This window comes from Ochotona curzoniae, unplaced genomic scaffold (assembly GCF_017591425.1).
Source record: "Ochotona curzoniae isolate NIBS_2020 unplaced genomic scaffold, NIBS_Ocur_1.0 contig_3190, whole genome shotgun sequence".
NCBI lineage: Eukaryota > Metazoa > Chordata > Mammalia > Lagomorpha > Ochotonidae > Ochotona > Ochotona curzoniae.
In genome coordinates this window covers 23,937,229-23,955,276 of record NW_024465751.1, presented here as the reverse complement: position 1 = coordinate 23,955,276, position 18,048 = coordinate 23,937,229, and the positions used below count along the sequence as shown (strand labels likewise).

Below are 18,048 nucleotides of genomic sequence, written 5' to 3'. Positions count from 1 at the left end.
TTTTGTCAAGGAAAGTTAGCAAAAAATGCAGTAGATTATAGATTCTAAGTATAAAGGAAAAAAATGGGGCAAGGAACAGAGATGGTAGAGGTTGGAGGTAGGGTTTAAGTAGATAAACAGGACAAAGGACATGACTGAGTAAAGATCTGAATGACTGAGTAAAGAAGAAAGTGACTGAGTGAATACATGTTATGGGGAGAATATTCAAGGCTGAAGCAAAGCTCAGGCCCTAAGGCAGGAGCCGCCTGCACCAGCAAGTAAGAGAGAGTGGAAAAAGTAACGAGGAATTAGGGGTGGAGGCTGGGGTTAGACAGTTGATGTTGTCTTAACATGTTATGAAGACTTTGCTTTTCGTATTTTTTTCTCAGTGGGATGAGAAATCATTGGGCCTCTGGGACTGAGGACTGGCACGACCTGATTCCACTGTAGTAGATCGGTCTGACTGAGGTGGAGACAAATGTGAGGACAGCAACAGGGCCTCTGAGACTCTTACAACAATACAGAAGTGGCTTGAACCGGAATGGCGGCATTAGTGAAATCAAACTGCATACATTTTGACAGTAGAGCAAATGAAGATCTATCTGTGCACTGCACTTATGTAATAATAGGGTTGCCATAGACAATAGTCTACGTGACTTAAACAACCGAAATTTACTTTCTTAAAGATCCAGTAGCTAGAAAGATCAAGGTATTAGTAGATTTGGTTTCTCTCAAGACCTCTCCCTTGTCTTGTTCATAATATCCTTTTTGTGTCTTGTCTTGGCTGTTCCTCTGGATAGGCTGCTGTCGCCTCCTCTTCCTTTAAGGACGTCAGGCACATTGAAATAGGGCCCCTCTGTTATGACCTCAGCCCTGACTCTTTAAAATCTCTGTTCTCAGTACAGTCATACTGGACATTAGGGCTTGAATGTTTGGAGAACATAACTCAGTCTATAACATAGAAGAAGGAGGAAAGATCAATGTCAGGTTCAACAACTGGAAGGACGAAGTTGTGATTTACTAAGGTGGGAATCCCCTGAGAGGGCCAGGGTTTGTCTGTTGAAGAAGGGGGATTCAGTTTAGCTGAAACAACTTAAATTTCAAGTGCCTGCGAGACTTCCAAGCAGATATGTATTGGAATATGGGTCTCGGGCCCAAAGGAGAGGACAAGTAGGAGATAGTAGTCTAGGTTATAGCAGGAGAGATGTCTTTTTAAAACCATGAGACTGTTAGATCACCAAGGGAATTTCTACATAAAAGATAAGAGATCATAGGATTGAGCTCCTGTATCTAGCGGTTGAAATTGCAAAGAGACTAAGGAAGAGTGGCAGAAGAAAAAGAGAGGAAACTTATGGGGTTAAGGAATCCAAGAAGTAAAATGCAGATGATGTAAGAGGAAGGGATCAACATGGCCAGTGCTGCTAATACGGCAAGGTAGATGAATATTGATAGTAGTTGGGTTCTCTACCATGGTCGTTAGCTAAGTCTGGCCTAATGGTCACAACAGTAAAGTTTTTGTGTAGTGGGGAAAATCAAAAATAACTAGAGTTTCAAGATGAAAGAAAGTGGCTACAGCACTCAGAGCAGCCGTTTCAAGGAGAGAAAAGGGATGCTAGCTGGAAACAGGGAAGTAGGGTCAGGACGGTGGTAGTTTTGGGAAGGAGAAGGATCAGGTATCAGAAATAGCAGCGTTTTTAGACACTCATGGGAATGATCTGGAGGAGTTTTTAGTTCATAAAATATGATAAATAACAGAAGCTATCTCATAGCTCAACTAAGAGGATTCACTAAGGCAAACCCTGGCATGGAATACATGCTCAGCACAAATATATACTGGGTGGTTTTTCATGTAAATCACAGTCCCTGTCCTCCAGACCTAAGAAGGGGGAGACAAGAAGCTTTTAGGACAGTGTGGCAGGTGCTTCTGGTGCTTCATGGGGCTGCTAAGGAGTCTGGAGGAAGAACCAAGGAAAGCAGAGAGGATGTTGTGAATCAATAAGTTTAAATGCCGAATGGTGATACCACCTATCTTGCCATCATAAGAAAGCTAGAGGGAAACTTGAGCTGGTGTGGGATAAGTAGGTTTCAAAGGTTTAAGCCCAGGTGTTATTTTGCTTTCAGTCTGATTTTCCCTGGTGTCCGCTTGGCCTCCGACAGCCAATTCAGTGATTTCCTGGATGGCCTTGGGCCTGCTCAGCTGGTGGGACGCCAGACCCTGGCTACACCTGCAATGGGTAAGAATGTTGGTCACATGATTTCATGGCTTTCTTTTTATATCATTAAAAATTATGTTCTCTGCATTTCATAGACTTGCTAACCATATGAGCAGCAAGAATAAAGTATCATTGATTTTTTAACAGTGAAAAGATTTATTTTTCTATTACCATTTCTGCTGCTTTTTCAAAAGAAGACATCATTGCTAGGATCTTAAATATGTCTGAAATGGTGTGAAACCATGATTTTTTGCTCATGGTGTGAAACCATGAGCTCATGGTGTGAAACCATGAGCATTTTTTTTTGCAGTGTTTATATATTAAGACATGTTTGTTTCCTTTCCATGTACTACTAGGTGACATTCAGGTAGGCATGATGGACAAAAAGGGACAGTTGGAGGTGGAAATCATTCGGGCCCGTGGCCTTGTTGTAAAACCAGGTTCCAAGACACTGCCAGGTAAAAACAGAAGACATTTTCTGTTGTTATCCATAAACCATCATAGTTCATATGTTTTCATTTAGAGACTGTTTAAATGCTGAAAAGTTTGTTTTTGAGTCAATGAAGGATACTCAGATGGGTGAGTTATCTGACTGATTTGAAGCTCTTGTAGACTGTGTTTGTCTTAAGTAGGCATCTCCAGAGTGAGCTGTTGGGGACAATGTCAGTCAACTGTTTTCCATATACGTACATGATAGAAAGTGCTTTCAAATCAATACTGCCACATTTGGATGATTTGTCTCAGCACAACATGTACTTTAAAAGTTTTTTTTTTTCTCATGTGAATTGGAGTTTTGTATTATTCTTGAGTTTATCTAGAGCTGCAAAATTTCTGCTGAGGATTCTTTAGTGTTCTGTGACTAGAATAAAAATAGGTACACCCTCCCCACAAGCCTATTGCCTCCTGGATATTTTAGTGGTAAGACTTACTTCCTGTAATAGATAAAGCAAGATAGGCACTGTCATAAATTTTTATGCCTCATATTTCATACTGAAATGTCATTATAAGCTGAGGTCCCTGAAGCCATGGAAATGCCACCATGACTCCAAGTGATTGTGCAGAAGTTGTCTGAGCAGATGCATAAAAGCAGTAGTTCAGGAGGATTCTGAATTTGGTTCTCAGCTTCAGCATCTCCACCGACTGACTTGTAATTTTGAACCTCTTAACTTATCTATCCTTGCAGTCATTCTATTATATCATTTATTACTCTGTGCTTCTGGTTGTACAGCCTTTTTAAGAGAATTGAGTTGGTAGAAGTCTTGGAGCTAGTTCGCTCTTTGTGCTATAAAGAACTGCATGAGTGCAAATTCCAGGAAAATTGCTTCTATTGAGTGTTTCCCAGATAAATTTGAAACAGTACAATTCATAATCAGCTGCTTCTTCCCAGTTGCTTGGAAGATGACAGCTAAAATTTCATCACTGTTTCATACCCGCCACCAATAAATAAATGCTTTTGAGTGATAAGTGAGTAAGTGTGGGGATGTTTATTTAGATTCATATGTCAATAATTTTAAATAAATGAGTAAGGCATTTCTCTTGAATACTGTTAGGAGCTGGAAGCATTTCTTATTATGTAATGTAATCTGTAAATTTATATAACTAGCTCATAGCAAAATAATAATAAACTCAAGCTGTGACAACATCACCTAAAACACTCTTGGAAATTATCCTTTGTTTATCTAATCATTTTTTAAATAACGTGAGAAGGCCAGTGACTTTTCAAGCAAAGATTGAGCTATTACAGCCGACAACCGTGAGTGGGTAGGCATGCGACAGCCACAGTCCTCACTTGGTCTTCTTTATATGTTCTTTCCTAAGCACCATACGTAAAGGTGTATCTCTTAGATAATGGAGTCTGCATAGCCAAAAAGAAAACAAAAGTGGCAAGAAAAACGCTGGAACCTCTTTATCAGCAGCTGTTATCTTTTGAAGAGAGTCCCCAAGGAAAAGTTTTACAGGTATTTGTTTAACTGTTTATCCGTTACCATTATTTCATGGAGTCAGATCTTAGACCCAGGATCTTTTGATTCCATTCTTTTCTGTTTCTCACCATTAAAATTCTTTGAAAACTCAAGGCAGTGACCAGTACTATAAAGCTATGCCCATTGTCATTCCCTTTAAAGTGACTTGCCAAGGCCCATCACACCAGCCTACGTGGACTGCTTATGATCTTGACACTGTAAGACTGTAAGGTCTCTTGATGTACTTGTAGATTCTGGAAGTTGAAGACAGCTATCCCAGTCATCCAATGCGAGTGCTTTTGGTCTTTGATGTTGGAACATTAACTGAATGCATGTTACTATTTTAGTGTATTTTATAAAACTTCTGTTATGTACATGGTTATGCTGACATTACTCTTTGTAATTTTGCCAACAGATTATTGTCTGGGGAGATTATGGTCGCATGGATCACAAATCCTTCATGGGAGTGGCTCAGATACTTTTAGATGAACTGGAACTATCCAACATGGTGATTGGATGGTTTAAACTTTTTCCACCTTCCTCTCTAGTAGATCCAACATTGGCCCCTCTGACAAGAAGAGCCTCCCAATCATCTCTGGAAAGTTCAACTGGACCTTCCTACTCTCGCTCATAGCAGCTGTAAAACTGTTGTCACAGCAACCAGCGTTCCAAAAAAAAAAAAAAAATTTCACAGGTCGCCAACCCTGGTAACACTGCATGCTTAATATTGTGTCTTCTGAGCCTGTTTCTAGGGATACGAAGCGATCCTGTGTTCTCAGAGGAAGTCGCACACATTGTGCCCTAACGAAGGCCCTCAGGTGAAGAACTATCAGCTGTGGAGTTCAGTGACACTCATTTTTGGTCCAATCTGAAGCCATGGATTAATCTCAAAGAATCAGTCAGTTTCATGCAACAAAAGCCCTTTTCAATGGCACCTTTATATTTTTATCTTACCTTTTTCTTCATTTATCTGACCCCAAAGCCCTGTTACGCCACAGACATGGAGTTGTATAACCATTAAGCCATGTTACAGATCAAGGAGACAAGTTCTAGGAAGCATCAGGTGAAAAGCCTAAGACCAAAGAACTGGTCAGGAGCAGGGCACAAGCCCCTCTCTGGATGATGAAGCAGGGTGGTCAGTCCAGAAGGGAGAGAGAGACCGACTGGGCAGCTCCAGTGGACACCTCCTTCACCAATGCCAAGACACATTGGACTCTGGAAACAAGATCTGTGGCAACACTGGACTGAATGAAATTAAAGAAACTCTTTTTGCATGGACACAGATTAGCTGAATACATAAATTATTTTCTTGGGGCTGCAACTTGCAAAACAAGAATAAAAATCAGCCATTTTCAACAATTTATATTATTTTTAAAAATAAATTTCACTAGTGCATGGTTTTAAAGGGGGAGAGAATGCAACAGGGTGATACAAAGACAGACCATGTTTATTCTTTAAACTACGCAGTCTGTGTTTTGGCAGACATTACAAACGAAAGTACTTTCTAAAAAATACTGAAAATTCTGTTTCTGTGACAAATAAGTATAATATACTCAATTTATTTCCATGTTAAATATACAAATCTTATGAAGTTCAATATGTGCAAATTTTTCACATCTTCTTTCGTCTTCTCTGTCTCACTTTTCCTATTGTCCCCTCTTTTACTCTTTTCTTTCTACTTACCAGAATGAACCATATGCTAAAAGCTTACTAAGTTTTCATCTGATCCTCTCTTACACCCCATGTTTCATTCAGAACTATCAGTGCTTCTGAATTTATAAATTTCTCAAGGAAAAACAACTCTTTAAGAGCTTTCTTTATTTCAAGCATGTTGAAAAGGATTTTGCAACATGACTTGGGAGTACATTAAAGTAAGTCAGCATGTATTCGACAAAGAAGATATTCGAACTTTTGCAATTGTACAGTGCATGGTAATTTTTTTTCACCTTCAAAATTCTGTTTACAGGAAATTCCTAAAATCATGTGGCCATTGTGATGTCTAATGAGTTTATTTTTAGCACCAGCATTATTCATACAGGGGTTAAAGTATTATTTATAGAAGGTCGTAGGTTTTGTTTGTTTTTTAATCAGTTAAAGCAATTTCTTTAGCCAGTTTCCATTTCCTATGTGAATAGAAACAATGCTGAAAATTTGGAGCCCCCAAACACAGGGCTGTTTATTAATTCATTTTTCTGTAGTAAAAATTCAATTTTTCACAAATTATATTTCTAAAGAAATATAGTAAGCATAAATTTGCAACAATTTTAAAGCTCCAATTTTTAGGTGACACAAAAAAGTCAGTATGCCTATTGATAGTTCCTTGATGCCATCACCAAAAGTCTCCGAGAAAAATCCCTTAAGTCACAACCCCTGCCTTTGCTTTCACAGACATTGGGTGGTGCTGCAAGGTCAACTTTCTTCCCAGTTCCCCTATTTGGAGGAAGAGTCACTGGTTAATGTAATAAGCCACCCATATTTTCTTGTTGTTAATGCATACTTTAATTATTCATACATTGTTATGAATTAAGTTCCTTGTAATAATTTTTGAAATCCACATACATTCCGTTTCTTTTGATTAAGGCCATGCACAAAATTTGTCTTCTTTGCTTTTATTTTTTTGATTCAGTGCTGACCATTAAAAGTTGTTATGCTTGATATGGTGCAAAAGTTAAAAATGAGTATCACTAAAAATGCCTTCTCTTTACGTGGTGCAATATGAAATACACCGAGCCTGTGTCTTGATGTTTTGTGATATGCGATGGACCCAGGTAAAATTATTAAAAGAAAGGAGAAAACTGTATCGAAGTAATTTAGACACCTGTGTACCAGCAGCAATTGATTTAAATAGGCCTGTAATGTCTACACTACCCCCTTAGAATAAAGGTCATCCATTCTCCCGATAGTAAGATGCAGTCACATTATCTTTTGTGCATATTCCTATACAAATTATTTCTAATTTTAATAAGAAGGACATAACTGTGTGGAATATTTGTACATACTTGTCATTATGCAGTATTTATTTAAAAGTTGGTGTATTTTGTGTTTTTTTGTTTGTCTTTTTGAATTTTCACATGTCTGCACCTCAACTATGATTTAGTCATGTAAATAGCACCATGCCAGTGACCATTGCTGCCCTGTACATAGTATGTTTTCAAAGTAAAGGGAATTTCAGTTGGGGGGGGAAAGAGGGAGGATTAGTCCTGTAACCAACACACCAACTAATGTAAATCAAATTCATTCTGGTGATGGTATTAACACTTTAAATAAAACATTTTCTTTACAGACGCTGTGTGAAGTGCTTTCTCTGACTTCTCCCCTGCCACAGCTTATCCTTGACCTCATTTGTCGTTGAAAGACTACAAGATCATCCTTTCCTAACTCTGCATAGGCTATGGTTTTAGCCAAAATTCCTCAGGAGAGCATTGCTTTGAGGTCCCTGAAGCTCTCTGCTCACATCATTGAAAGATGCTAGATTTTTTGTTTTGTTTTTAAGATTATTATTGGATTGAGGTACTCTCTGGTGAAAGGACTCAGCAGTTCACATATTCTGAGCGAAATGAGTGGAATTTCTGTGTTAATCCTGGCCATGATAGCCAGAAGTCCCAGGGGATTCAAGTACCAGCTCAGCTCTGGCCTAAGCGATCATGGTGGAGGTGGCCATGGGTTTATGCTTCTGTGTTTCTGTCAGCTGAGCAATGCGGAATGAGGCATGTGTGGTAACCTGCCATACAACCAGCTGTCCGTGGACTGGCTGCTGTTGAGGGAGTGTCAGTGGGGGAGGAGCTTCTCCAGGTCCTTGCAGGGTGTTTCCCAAATCGAAGGAGACCCTCAAACAATTTCCATCCCATGGTGCCCTTCCTAGGCTCCAAATTGAAGGGCCACTTCGACCTCACATTGATTTAGCTGTCCAACTGAGGTCTAATCCTAGTTTACACCAGTCTTTAAAACAATCGTTTCTGCAAGGACTTAGTTTCATCCCAGGTCCCCAACCATATTTTTTATTATTCAGAATTCACTCCCTCATAGTTTAATGAGCTGTCTTGGCCATACATATACTCCCATGGTTTAAAAATATCCCATTGCTTTTCTCATCTGTCCTCTTTTGAAACAGTCTTCTCGTTTCTCCAAAATAGTCTCTGTGACCCCTTCTTGCAACTCTGAGCTTAGAAGTGAGCACTAGTAGCAATTTCTGATCATACCCTAAAATGTTGATGCGAACTCTCCACTACACCAGGGACTTCAGGTGTCAGAAGTTTCAAAAGCAACAATAAGGAGCATGACGATCTGTCACGTAAAGGCACTGGGCAAGAAATTGCCAATGCTGTGTGTCTATTACAGACTAAACATTTACTATTCTGTACACATAAAAATTAAGTGCTGTCTGCGTTTGTCTCTACTCACCTTGGGATACCCTCCATCAATGTCCTACTCGTATTCATTCACTGAATAAATAAGTTCACACTCCCACCTTTGGTTGATAAAATGAGTAGTGTATAGGAGAAAAGTTTTTGAGTGAATGAACCAATCTAAAAGTATGCCACTCAAATTTTCTATGTAGTTTGATTTAGATCGTTCAGTTTTTCCGGGATTCATTTCCTCACCTGGGAAATTAGAGGTTTGAGCTATATATCATTCAATAAAATTATACTCTAATATCGTTCAATTAGCACTTCACTCACAGGTAAGCTTCTTTAGGGCAGGAATCCTATCTATTATTTTTCATCTTCTGTATCCTAAGTACCAATAACAATGCTTACCACATATGTGCTCAATAATTATCTGTCCAATGAATGCTTCTTCTCTTATTTCTGAAACACTACTCCAGCAGGCATAGTGAGCAAAGCAAACATGGCTCTGTCTTAATGGGGCTTTCCTTCTATTAATGACACATTAAGTGAAAGATGACAAGTGTGAACCCCCTGTTAATGTGAAGCCCCAAGGATGTAAAAGAGGATACAGCCCAGTGTTTTAAACTTGTCAACACATCAAAGGTTGATACAAAACACAATGAAGCATGGTAGCAGAAACCCAGAGGGGCTAAAGAATATTCTAATCAGAGAGAAGGGAAAGTAAGATATTTGAGGGAATGAAAGCACGATTCTGCCACTTTTTAAAACCGTACAGCATCTATAAATATGGTCAGCATACAGAAAATGCTTGTGAATGCTTGAACAGTGAACAAGTAAATACAGATTTCTGCATCCTTGGGCTGTTTCTAATATCACCAAGAAGTATGTTTGCTTGTACTTGATGTGAGATTGCTTTGTAAATGACCTAACTGGTAAGAGCTGATTTTCTATATAATTATATTTAACATGGCTCTCAGAACATTACTCAGCTCTTGATCCAATTAAATGTTTTGGTCTGACTATAGGAACTGAGTCTACAGTTCTGTTTTCAAAAAAAGAAGACTTAGCTAAAGGGTGAACATATTGTAGGGGCCAAATATTTAGCCTTCACTGTGAGTGTCCAATCCTGATGTTCACAGAAAGATCACTGTCCTCAACACGGAAGATTTCTGAGCACTCAAGTTCATGCTCATAGGGTTATATCAAAAAGCCAATATTATTCTCCAGGCTTCTGTGTGCCAGTTTCTTGTCTTTTCCTTGGGTCAGGGGATCCTGTGTGTCAATGCTTTCTGTTTCTGGATCTATCCTTATAGATCCCATGAGAACTGCCACTTTCTGAAGAATCCCATTCCTCTGCTAGTGAATGATGGTGTGGGGTTGCAGACTCAAACTAGGTCAATCTGTGCCCTTGCCTGTGAGGATTTATTTTTGTTTTATTTTGTTTTGCTTTCATGCCAAAGAGGCAGTCTATCTCTAGTGACAGAAAGTATTAAATGAGAAAGAAAAAAACAAAAGGATCTGGCTAATGGCTGTTGTTTCCTGATACATAATGAAGGTTTGTTTAGGATAGGATAAACTCCAGAAAGTGACACCTGAAGGCAAGAATTGTGGAGACAGGCCTACACGTGTCACTTTCTTGGTTCTGTTATAGTTGAAACCAGCTGCCTCCTTGCTCTTCCAAGACAGCCCCTACACTTTAGCTGCAGCTATTTCGGGTTCCTGCTACTTGAAGTCATGCGTCTTAATTAATATGTTTCACCAAATCCAGTGAAATTTTAATATATTGAAGAAATCATTGTGGTTACCTATGGCAACCTAATGGCAACATTTGATGAAACCCTAAATGGTGACCATTCAACCCCTGCTCTTGGCAAGTAGATGGAGAAATAAGCTATGCAATGCATGCAAACCCATTATTGCTGTTTGACTCTAATTCCTGATTTTGGACTTGAATCACCCTTCCAGAATTCTAGGCTTCCTAGACTAGTACTGACTAGAAACACACAGCAAGGGGATGAGCCCTCCTTGTCCTTTCAAGAACTGTCTTTCAAAAATTTATTCTAGATGATACTATTTTCAATTCTTAAAAAAGAAGAATGTGTTGGCTACAAGTGTTTGTTTTAAATAGGAATTCCTGAGTTCAAATACCTGCTCCATCACTTCCCAGCCATATAACATTCATTAGGTCATGTATTCTGTTGTTTCATGTGCAAAATGAAGAAAATGAAAATAAGAATGATACCTGGCTCTCCTGTTGAGAGGAGGAGATGAAGTAAAAAAGGTAAGAGACTTAGAACAGTATCAGACATGTAAGTTCAAGCTCATACTGGCAGTTACTATAGTGGTGGTGACTGTAATTACCACTATTGTTTATTCTCTCTTGCAAGTGATTCCAGCCACTCTAACCACGTGTCACTTACTAGAAACCTCATAATCTCATTTATCCTCCATTCATCCTATCCAGAAATAAGGAAACAAGAGCAGATGGGAATTAGCCCAGTACTATGGACTATTTCTGTAGACACCTCTCATGATTTTGTTGTCTTTTTCTGCAGTGGTATCACATGTCACATTGGGCTGATTGCAACCAAATCTTTCACTTCCTCTTCCATGGCAATTGCTGGCTCATCCGGTCCTTGTGGGATTTCGTTTTTAAGCCAAGGAAAGACATAAATCTATTCTTGCTAATTTTTTCTCACTGTTTTGTCCAGTAGTCCAGTCTGCCAAAACCATTATGACTGTCCTAAGCCTGCCATTCATTCATTTTGCTGAGGCTTCAAGAACCACCAAACATACTACCTCATACCTACTTGTAGCAGGTCAGATCAGGACATTTCCTGTCATCATCCCTGTCTTTAACAAAATATTGACCAAAACAGGACCAAGATCAAAGTTTTGTAACTCTCCACTGATAGTATTAATGTAAGAGTGATTGTAATGTTACATATTACAGTTTACACAAATTAATCCATATGATCCAAGTTAATCCTTATGACTATCTTATGAGGCAAGTAACAGGTTAAGCCACCTCCTACAATGCCTGCATCCCATAAGGATGCTGCTTTTAATCCCAGCTTCTCCACTTCCAATTCAGCTTCCTGCTAATGCAGCTGAGAAATCCCTGGAGGATGGCCCAGATGCTTGGGCCCCTGCAACCCATGTGAGAGACCTGGAAGCTTCCAACTCCTAGCCTCGGCCTGAACAACTCTAGCAATTTTAGACATTTGGAGAGTAAACCAATGGAAGGCATGCATAGTACATTCTTAATTTGTTATACAGCTTGTGTGCTAATATCCATGAAACTTATGCCAGATGTTTATGACATTGTGCTTTTAAGAAGATCATATATAGTTGAAGATCACTGTGAATAAAGATAGAAGGAATTGTTTGCAGTATGTATTTCCCAACCTTATTGTTTGTACTTTATACCACATAGAAATAAATATTCTGGCAGAAAAAAGAAGATGCAGAAGTCAAAACAAAAATTCTCCATAGTTTTGAGAGGAGGGGTAGAACCTGCTGATGTTCTGACATCTGTCCGGGGGTAACCAATTGAAGGTGCAAAACTGGTGACCAAAGACATAGAGAATTTCAGTCCTTCAAGGTGTTCTTGGAGAGGAATAGTGAGCAGGTACAGAACAGAGAGTCTGAAGCTTTAGAACTATGCAAGAAATAGTCTCCTAAAAATACCCAGTAATTCTGCTCTAAGTGTACTGGCCTTCAATAGCCATCTCTGGGTATTAAAGGCATGCTTTTATTGACTTATGTATTTTCTATTGTCACAATGCATCACATTTTGGTCCTCCACTGCAAATACTGGGTTCCTCATTTAAAGCTCTAACTCTACAGGTCTTTGTTCAAGATATGAAAAAAGGGGATATAGGCAAAAAAGAGGGAGAGGGAAAAAGAGTGTGACCAAAGAGTTAAAAATATTTCAAAATAACAGATCCTTTAATTTGAATTTGGTCTGTTTTTCCTGCCTGTTTTCCTGGCTCCCTTTTAATTTTAGATCTAGCTTGGAGCAAGGCAGGTGAGAAAGGTGAATGCAAATGAGAAATGAGAATGTAAATGAGAACCGAAAAGAAAATGGAAGCAGAAAAAATCCTCAGAGTCTTCTCTGAATTATACAGTTACAACTGGTGTCTTTCTGAAGAGCAGTCTATCTGTGAATGTCAGAGACCGGGCGAGGTCGTGGCTGCTAGGAAGACACTTCGAAAAAGAAATATTTTCCCCAAGAACTAGCAATGACGTAGTAAACAAAGACATCATTTCAGACAAGCAAAGTGTCTACCTGAAAATTGTTCAGCCGTCTGATCTTGATGCACATGCCAACTATGTTTGAAAAGGGCGTGTGCTTCTGATGTTAGTCTTCTAGAATTATTAAATAAGTCGACTTTGTTGATATGATTGTTAGAATACTTTAGAACCTTATTAGCTAATGCTATCAGTTACTACAAGTACTAAAATCTGTAACTATAGTCTTAAGTGTATTTCTTCTCTTAGCTTTGTCACTTTCTTTTTTCTTTTCATGAGTTTTGAATTCCTGTTACTAACTGCATAAGAGATATTACTGCTCTGTCCTCCAGATATTAAACAGTTTCTCTTTGGTAATGCTCCTTGTCTGGAATTCTATGCTGATATTCTGCTTACACAGTCATTCGTATGTACAGTGCTTCTATCCTTTCAGTCCCATGCCAGTTTTTTGAAGCAACATCTGTTGTTTCATTTACTTAGCATAAGGTTTGCATTTGCCTTTAAATCTAGTCTGATAACTTCTGCTTTTCAATTGAAATTTTATATTTGCTTACTTGTAACGCAATTGTTGATATGGCTGACTTTAAGCCTTCTATTTTGACATTCATCTCTAAGTTAACCTAATTCTAGCTGTTCTTTCCCTTTTAGATTACTATATGTTTTACTATTCCACTTTTAATTTGCTATTTGATTTTATTAATTTTATGATTATAGTAACATCAAGGCAGAGTTTGTATTTTGTAATTCTCATATAATCTAAGAATATGACAACAAAATTCTACTCACCTGGACTGTTTTGCTGTTTGATGTAATCTAGCTTGTCTATAGAAGTAATACAATGCCATAATGCAATGTATTACTTTAAAATAATATTAGTCAATTTTATGTCAAGGAAATTAAGAGAAGAAAAGTATCCTTTTTATATCTGACAATGTTATTTTTTTCCAATTCTCTCATTCTTTTTTGTAGCTTCACATTTCCATCTGGTGTCATTTCCTTTCACTCTGAAGAGCTTGCTTAACACATATTATAGCATATATCTGTTATCAACAAATTTCCAGGCTTAATGTTCTGAAAATATCTTCATCTCACTCAAACTTTTAAGTTTATATATATATATCCATATATATGGAGAGTTACAGAGAGACGGAAAGGGAGTGAGAGTTCTTCCATTCTCTGGTTTACTTCCCAGATAACCACAACAGCTAAGGCTGGGCTAGTCAAAGCCAGGAATCAAGGACTACTTCCAGACATCTCATGTGGCTGGCAAGGGGTCGAAAGCACTCGAAAGCACTTGGACCATCTTTCATTGATTTTCCATTAGCAAGGAAGCTGGATCAGAATTGGGGCATCCGGCACATGATTCAATACCCATATAGAATGCTTGCAAGTTAGGTGGCAGTTTTGCCTGCTATGCCACAAAGTGGGCTACTAAAATTTGTCTTTGGGAGATGATTAATTATTTGTTGAGTTCTTCTCCATTGCAGAACTTTAATGGTGGTCCCATTGTCTTCCAGTCTCCATTATTTCTTGTCAGAAGTCCAGAAAAATTTCTTCCTTTCTTCCATTTCTACAAAACTTTTAAAAAATATATGTGGCAGGGCTAGTGCAGTGACAGAACAGGTTAATTCTCCACCCTGTAGCCTTGGTATTCTATATGGATGCCATTTCATATCCTGGCTACTCAACTTGCAATCCAGCTCTCTGCTTACAGCTGGGAAAAGCAGCAAAGGATGGATCAAGTCCTTGGGACCCTACATCCATGTGGGAGACCTGAAAGAAGCTCCTGGCTCCTGGCTTGGGATCAACTTGGTTCTGGCCATTGCAGGCATTTGGGTAGTGAACCAGTGAATAGAAGATCTTCTCTCTCTATCTCTACTTCTCAAGTAAAAATACATTTAAAAACATATAAGTATAGACCTGATTTTTAAGATCTCTCTGTTAAGATCCTCAGTGGTACCTAACCATGCTTCTCTTTGTATTTAAAATAAAATTAAGGTAATGATTGAAATTTTCAGTCTTGGAAGATTTGTTTCACTCTTTGCTAGAGTAGATCAATGTAATTGTTGACGTTGGTGTGACAACATGACCCTTATTCTTGAGGCATTCCCTGTCTAATTGGATGCCTGAAGAATTCAGTGAGGTGTCTCCATCACCTCCCAAAAGGACCTCTCAGGCTATTCCCTCTATGCAGTTGAAGTTTTGAGTCTGGTTGAACACTATCAAGAATTTGGTCAAGAATTGAGATGAATCCTCAGGTTAACTTCTGAAATCACCACTCAGTACTTTCTTTGTCTCAGGTGTTCTGACCTACACATCAGAATGCTAACTGTGCTAGATTTGTAGAATGCTATGTTGTACCAGGGAAGTACTATTAGTCAGAAATCAGCAAACAGAGTGCCTCTGGGTTTGTCTAGTGAGGTTGTTTGTTGTGTTTTGTTTTTGTTTTTTTCTTTCAAGATTACAGTGCTGCAACGTGTTGTTTCAAGCTTGAAAAAATTGCTTCCTATGAAATTTTGTTTTATGGTTGTAGTAAGCAGAAAGATAAGTCCAGATATCCTATGGAACTTACTGCTTAAAAAGCTAAATTATTTTTATGATTAGCACTACTCTCTCTATATATATACATATATGTGTGTATGTATACGTATGATCAGATAAAGGTTTGTGGAGGTGTATGTGTGTGTATATATATATATACATACATATATATACATACAATATAGCATCATTCCTTTTATGTTTACAAATATATTTTAAGCTACTTCAAGTTCAGAAAACATTAAGAATTAATCTTCAAGGTAGAACTCTTTACCCCCAAGGGAACTAGGATATTTATAAATATCCCTCTTTTGTGTGTTTTTATACTTATTTGTATTTTCAAGATAGAAAATTGGAGCTATTAAGAAATTCAAACAATGGAACAGATTATTTGGAGACAGTATAGAAGTTATATTAGAAAAAGCTATTCTATAGACAGGAAGATGAACTAGAAAGCTATGGAAATGGTTCATGTTAATATTGGTGAGGCAAGGGTAGCAGAAATATGAATAGTAAGATTGAAAGCCACATCTTAAGGAAGGAACAACATATTCAATTTGATTTAGAAATTATATTTCAGATACATAGAAACATAATTTAAATATTGATGAATATGTAAATAAAGCTCTCAGAATATGTGCAGTTAAACATTAATTAATGAGTGTCTACTCTGTGAATAGTCTTTATGGAATCTGTGGACAGAATGTTGAACAAAAATTCCACAGTTTCTGCCCATCTTTTCGCTGCACTAACAATCCCTTCCCAAAGGAGAAATCACAGCCACTTTTCCATGCAGACATTCAGCAAGCACACATCTGTATGTCTGTTAAGGAAATTTATTATCTGTCCATTCTCATCGATCAACATCTGGTGCCAGCTAGTTGGCTCGCTATTCTGGTTTGTCCATGTCTGCTGTGTATTGATGATGTAACAAATATTTCATTATAAATAACCAAGAGTGAGACACTCCAACAATAAACTGAACTTACAACACTCTTACATCGAAAGGCTTTGAAGGAATTATCCCTACAACCCCAAATTACAGAGAGTCAGAAGCATGGTTAGGAAGGTACTCGGTTGCAGGAACACACAACACAGTCTATGATTGCTTGGCATCATAATGTATCCTTGCAGTTATGTCAAGATGTTTAGCCCCATCTTGAATCCAGAACTGTCCTTCTGCTGCAGATCATGAGGGCCAACTCTGTTTTAGATATTCAATTCTTTTCATTTTCTTAGATTCTTAGATTTTCCTATTCACTTCATGTTAGTCCTCATAACAAGCTCCCTCCTTTTATCGACCTGATGGGGCTGCACGTGTTTAGTTAGCCAAAAGAAAAAAAAAATTAAGCCAAAACTGTGAAAGAATATCTAATTCAGAATATGAAACTCAGAATATTTGGCAAGCAAGGACCACAGTAGCGTCATAAAATCTGAGCATGATCATCAATAGAGTAAGAGATAAAATATATTAAGAAAAAATGAGCGTCTGGAAGGCCAAGGATCTTTTCCTAAGTATGCTGGATAAAGGAATTAATTCTAGTTTTTGAACTCTTATTTATGATTATATAATTAACTCTATAGATCCACAATTTCTAAATTTCACAGTTGCCAAGATCTTGCTAAAATTCAAGTGTGTGAGCCAGACACTTGCCAGAACTTCTGATTCAGAAAGTCTAAGGAAAGAAGAAGCAGCGTTTATATTTATATTCCCAACAAGTGCTCAGGTACTGTTGATGCTGGCTGGTCTAGGGAATCCCAGTTTTATGAAGAGCTCAGAGAAAATCCATGTTCCTTTAGAGAATCACTTTAATATGCACCTTTAGAGAATCAGTGTCCCTTAGCAATTCATTCCTTAACTGAGTTCTCGCATCTCTATTCCCAGGCCTACGTAGGTAGGATTGGAAACTGATACCCTAGAACAAGCAGAAGGTCAACAAGGAGCCATTACATCAGTAATGATTATTTTCCTAGTAGAAATTACAGCAAGGGGTTTGATGATTTCCATTACTTACAGATGCAAATAAACAGACATAAGTATGCAACTGGGGTCCGTCAATAGCTTTTCGTATGCTATCCTGGAAGAGCTAATGATGGTAAGTTAGAGTTGTTTCTAATAACCAGGTGGTCATTATCACCACTAGTACATCTCAAATTCAGGTAAGATGAAATGTCTAAACCTTTTTATTTAATTGCAAAACTAAATTGCTACACTAATGATTGCCTAACATGGATGCAGCCTTATGTTTCATCAAACTTTGAAATTCTTACATTGAAATTCTCTAGGTCCAGTCACACAGCTCTTCTGTGAGTTGGGGCCATATTCTGATGCTTTTTCTGCCCATTGATGTTTAGCCACTATGCTCTGTAGGGAAGGGAAAGATGCTCAGAATATGATACCTTTGTAGAGGACATTCCACCATCCAAGAAAGATGAAAGTTCTGCAGAAATTGCTGTGATTGAAATTGCAAGAAAAAGAGAAGAACAAGTGTTCTTACGATCAGAGAATAATGGAGTAACTTTTTAAAAATACTTATTTATTTTTATTGGAAAGGTAGGTATATATAGAGAGAGAATCTTGCATCTTCTGATTCACTCCCTAAATGGTCACATTGTCCAGAGCTGAACCAAGCTGATACCATCCAATCTGAAACCAGGAGCCAGAAGCCCTATTCGGGCCTCCCAATTGGGCACAGGATCCCAAGGCATTGGGCTATCTTCCTCTGCTTTTCCAGGTCACAAGCAGAGAAC

At 38.1% G+C, this 18,048-nt stretch overlaps 1 protein-coding gene across 4 annotated transcripts in view; it reads left to right on the top strand.

Annotated features, from left to right (window-relative positions):
- RIMS2 (regulating synaptic membrane exocytosis 2) overlaps positions 1-7,633 on the top strand; it is an 83,018-nt gene extending 75,385 nt beyond the window's left edge. For all 4 annotated transcript variants that reach the window (XM_040979437.1, XM_040979436.1, XM_040979435.1 and 1 more), the window contains exons 3-6: positions 2,101-2,213; positions 2,549-2,650; positions 4,011-4,150; positions 4,569-7,633. In XM_040979437.1, coding sequence (XP_040835371.1) covers positions 2,101-2,213; positions 2,549-2,650; positions 4,011-4,150; positions 4,569-4,787 — 574 coding nt within the window. In that variant the 3' untranslated portion in view covers positions 4,788-7,633. The remainder of the gene's footprint in view (positions 1-2,100; positions 2,214-2,548; positions 2,651-4,010; positions 4,151-4,568) is intronic.
- The last annotated feature ends 10,415 nt before the right edge of the window (positions 7,634-18,048 follow it).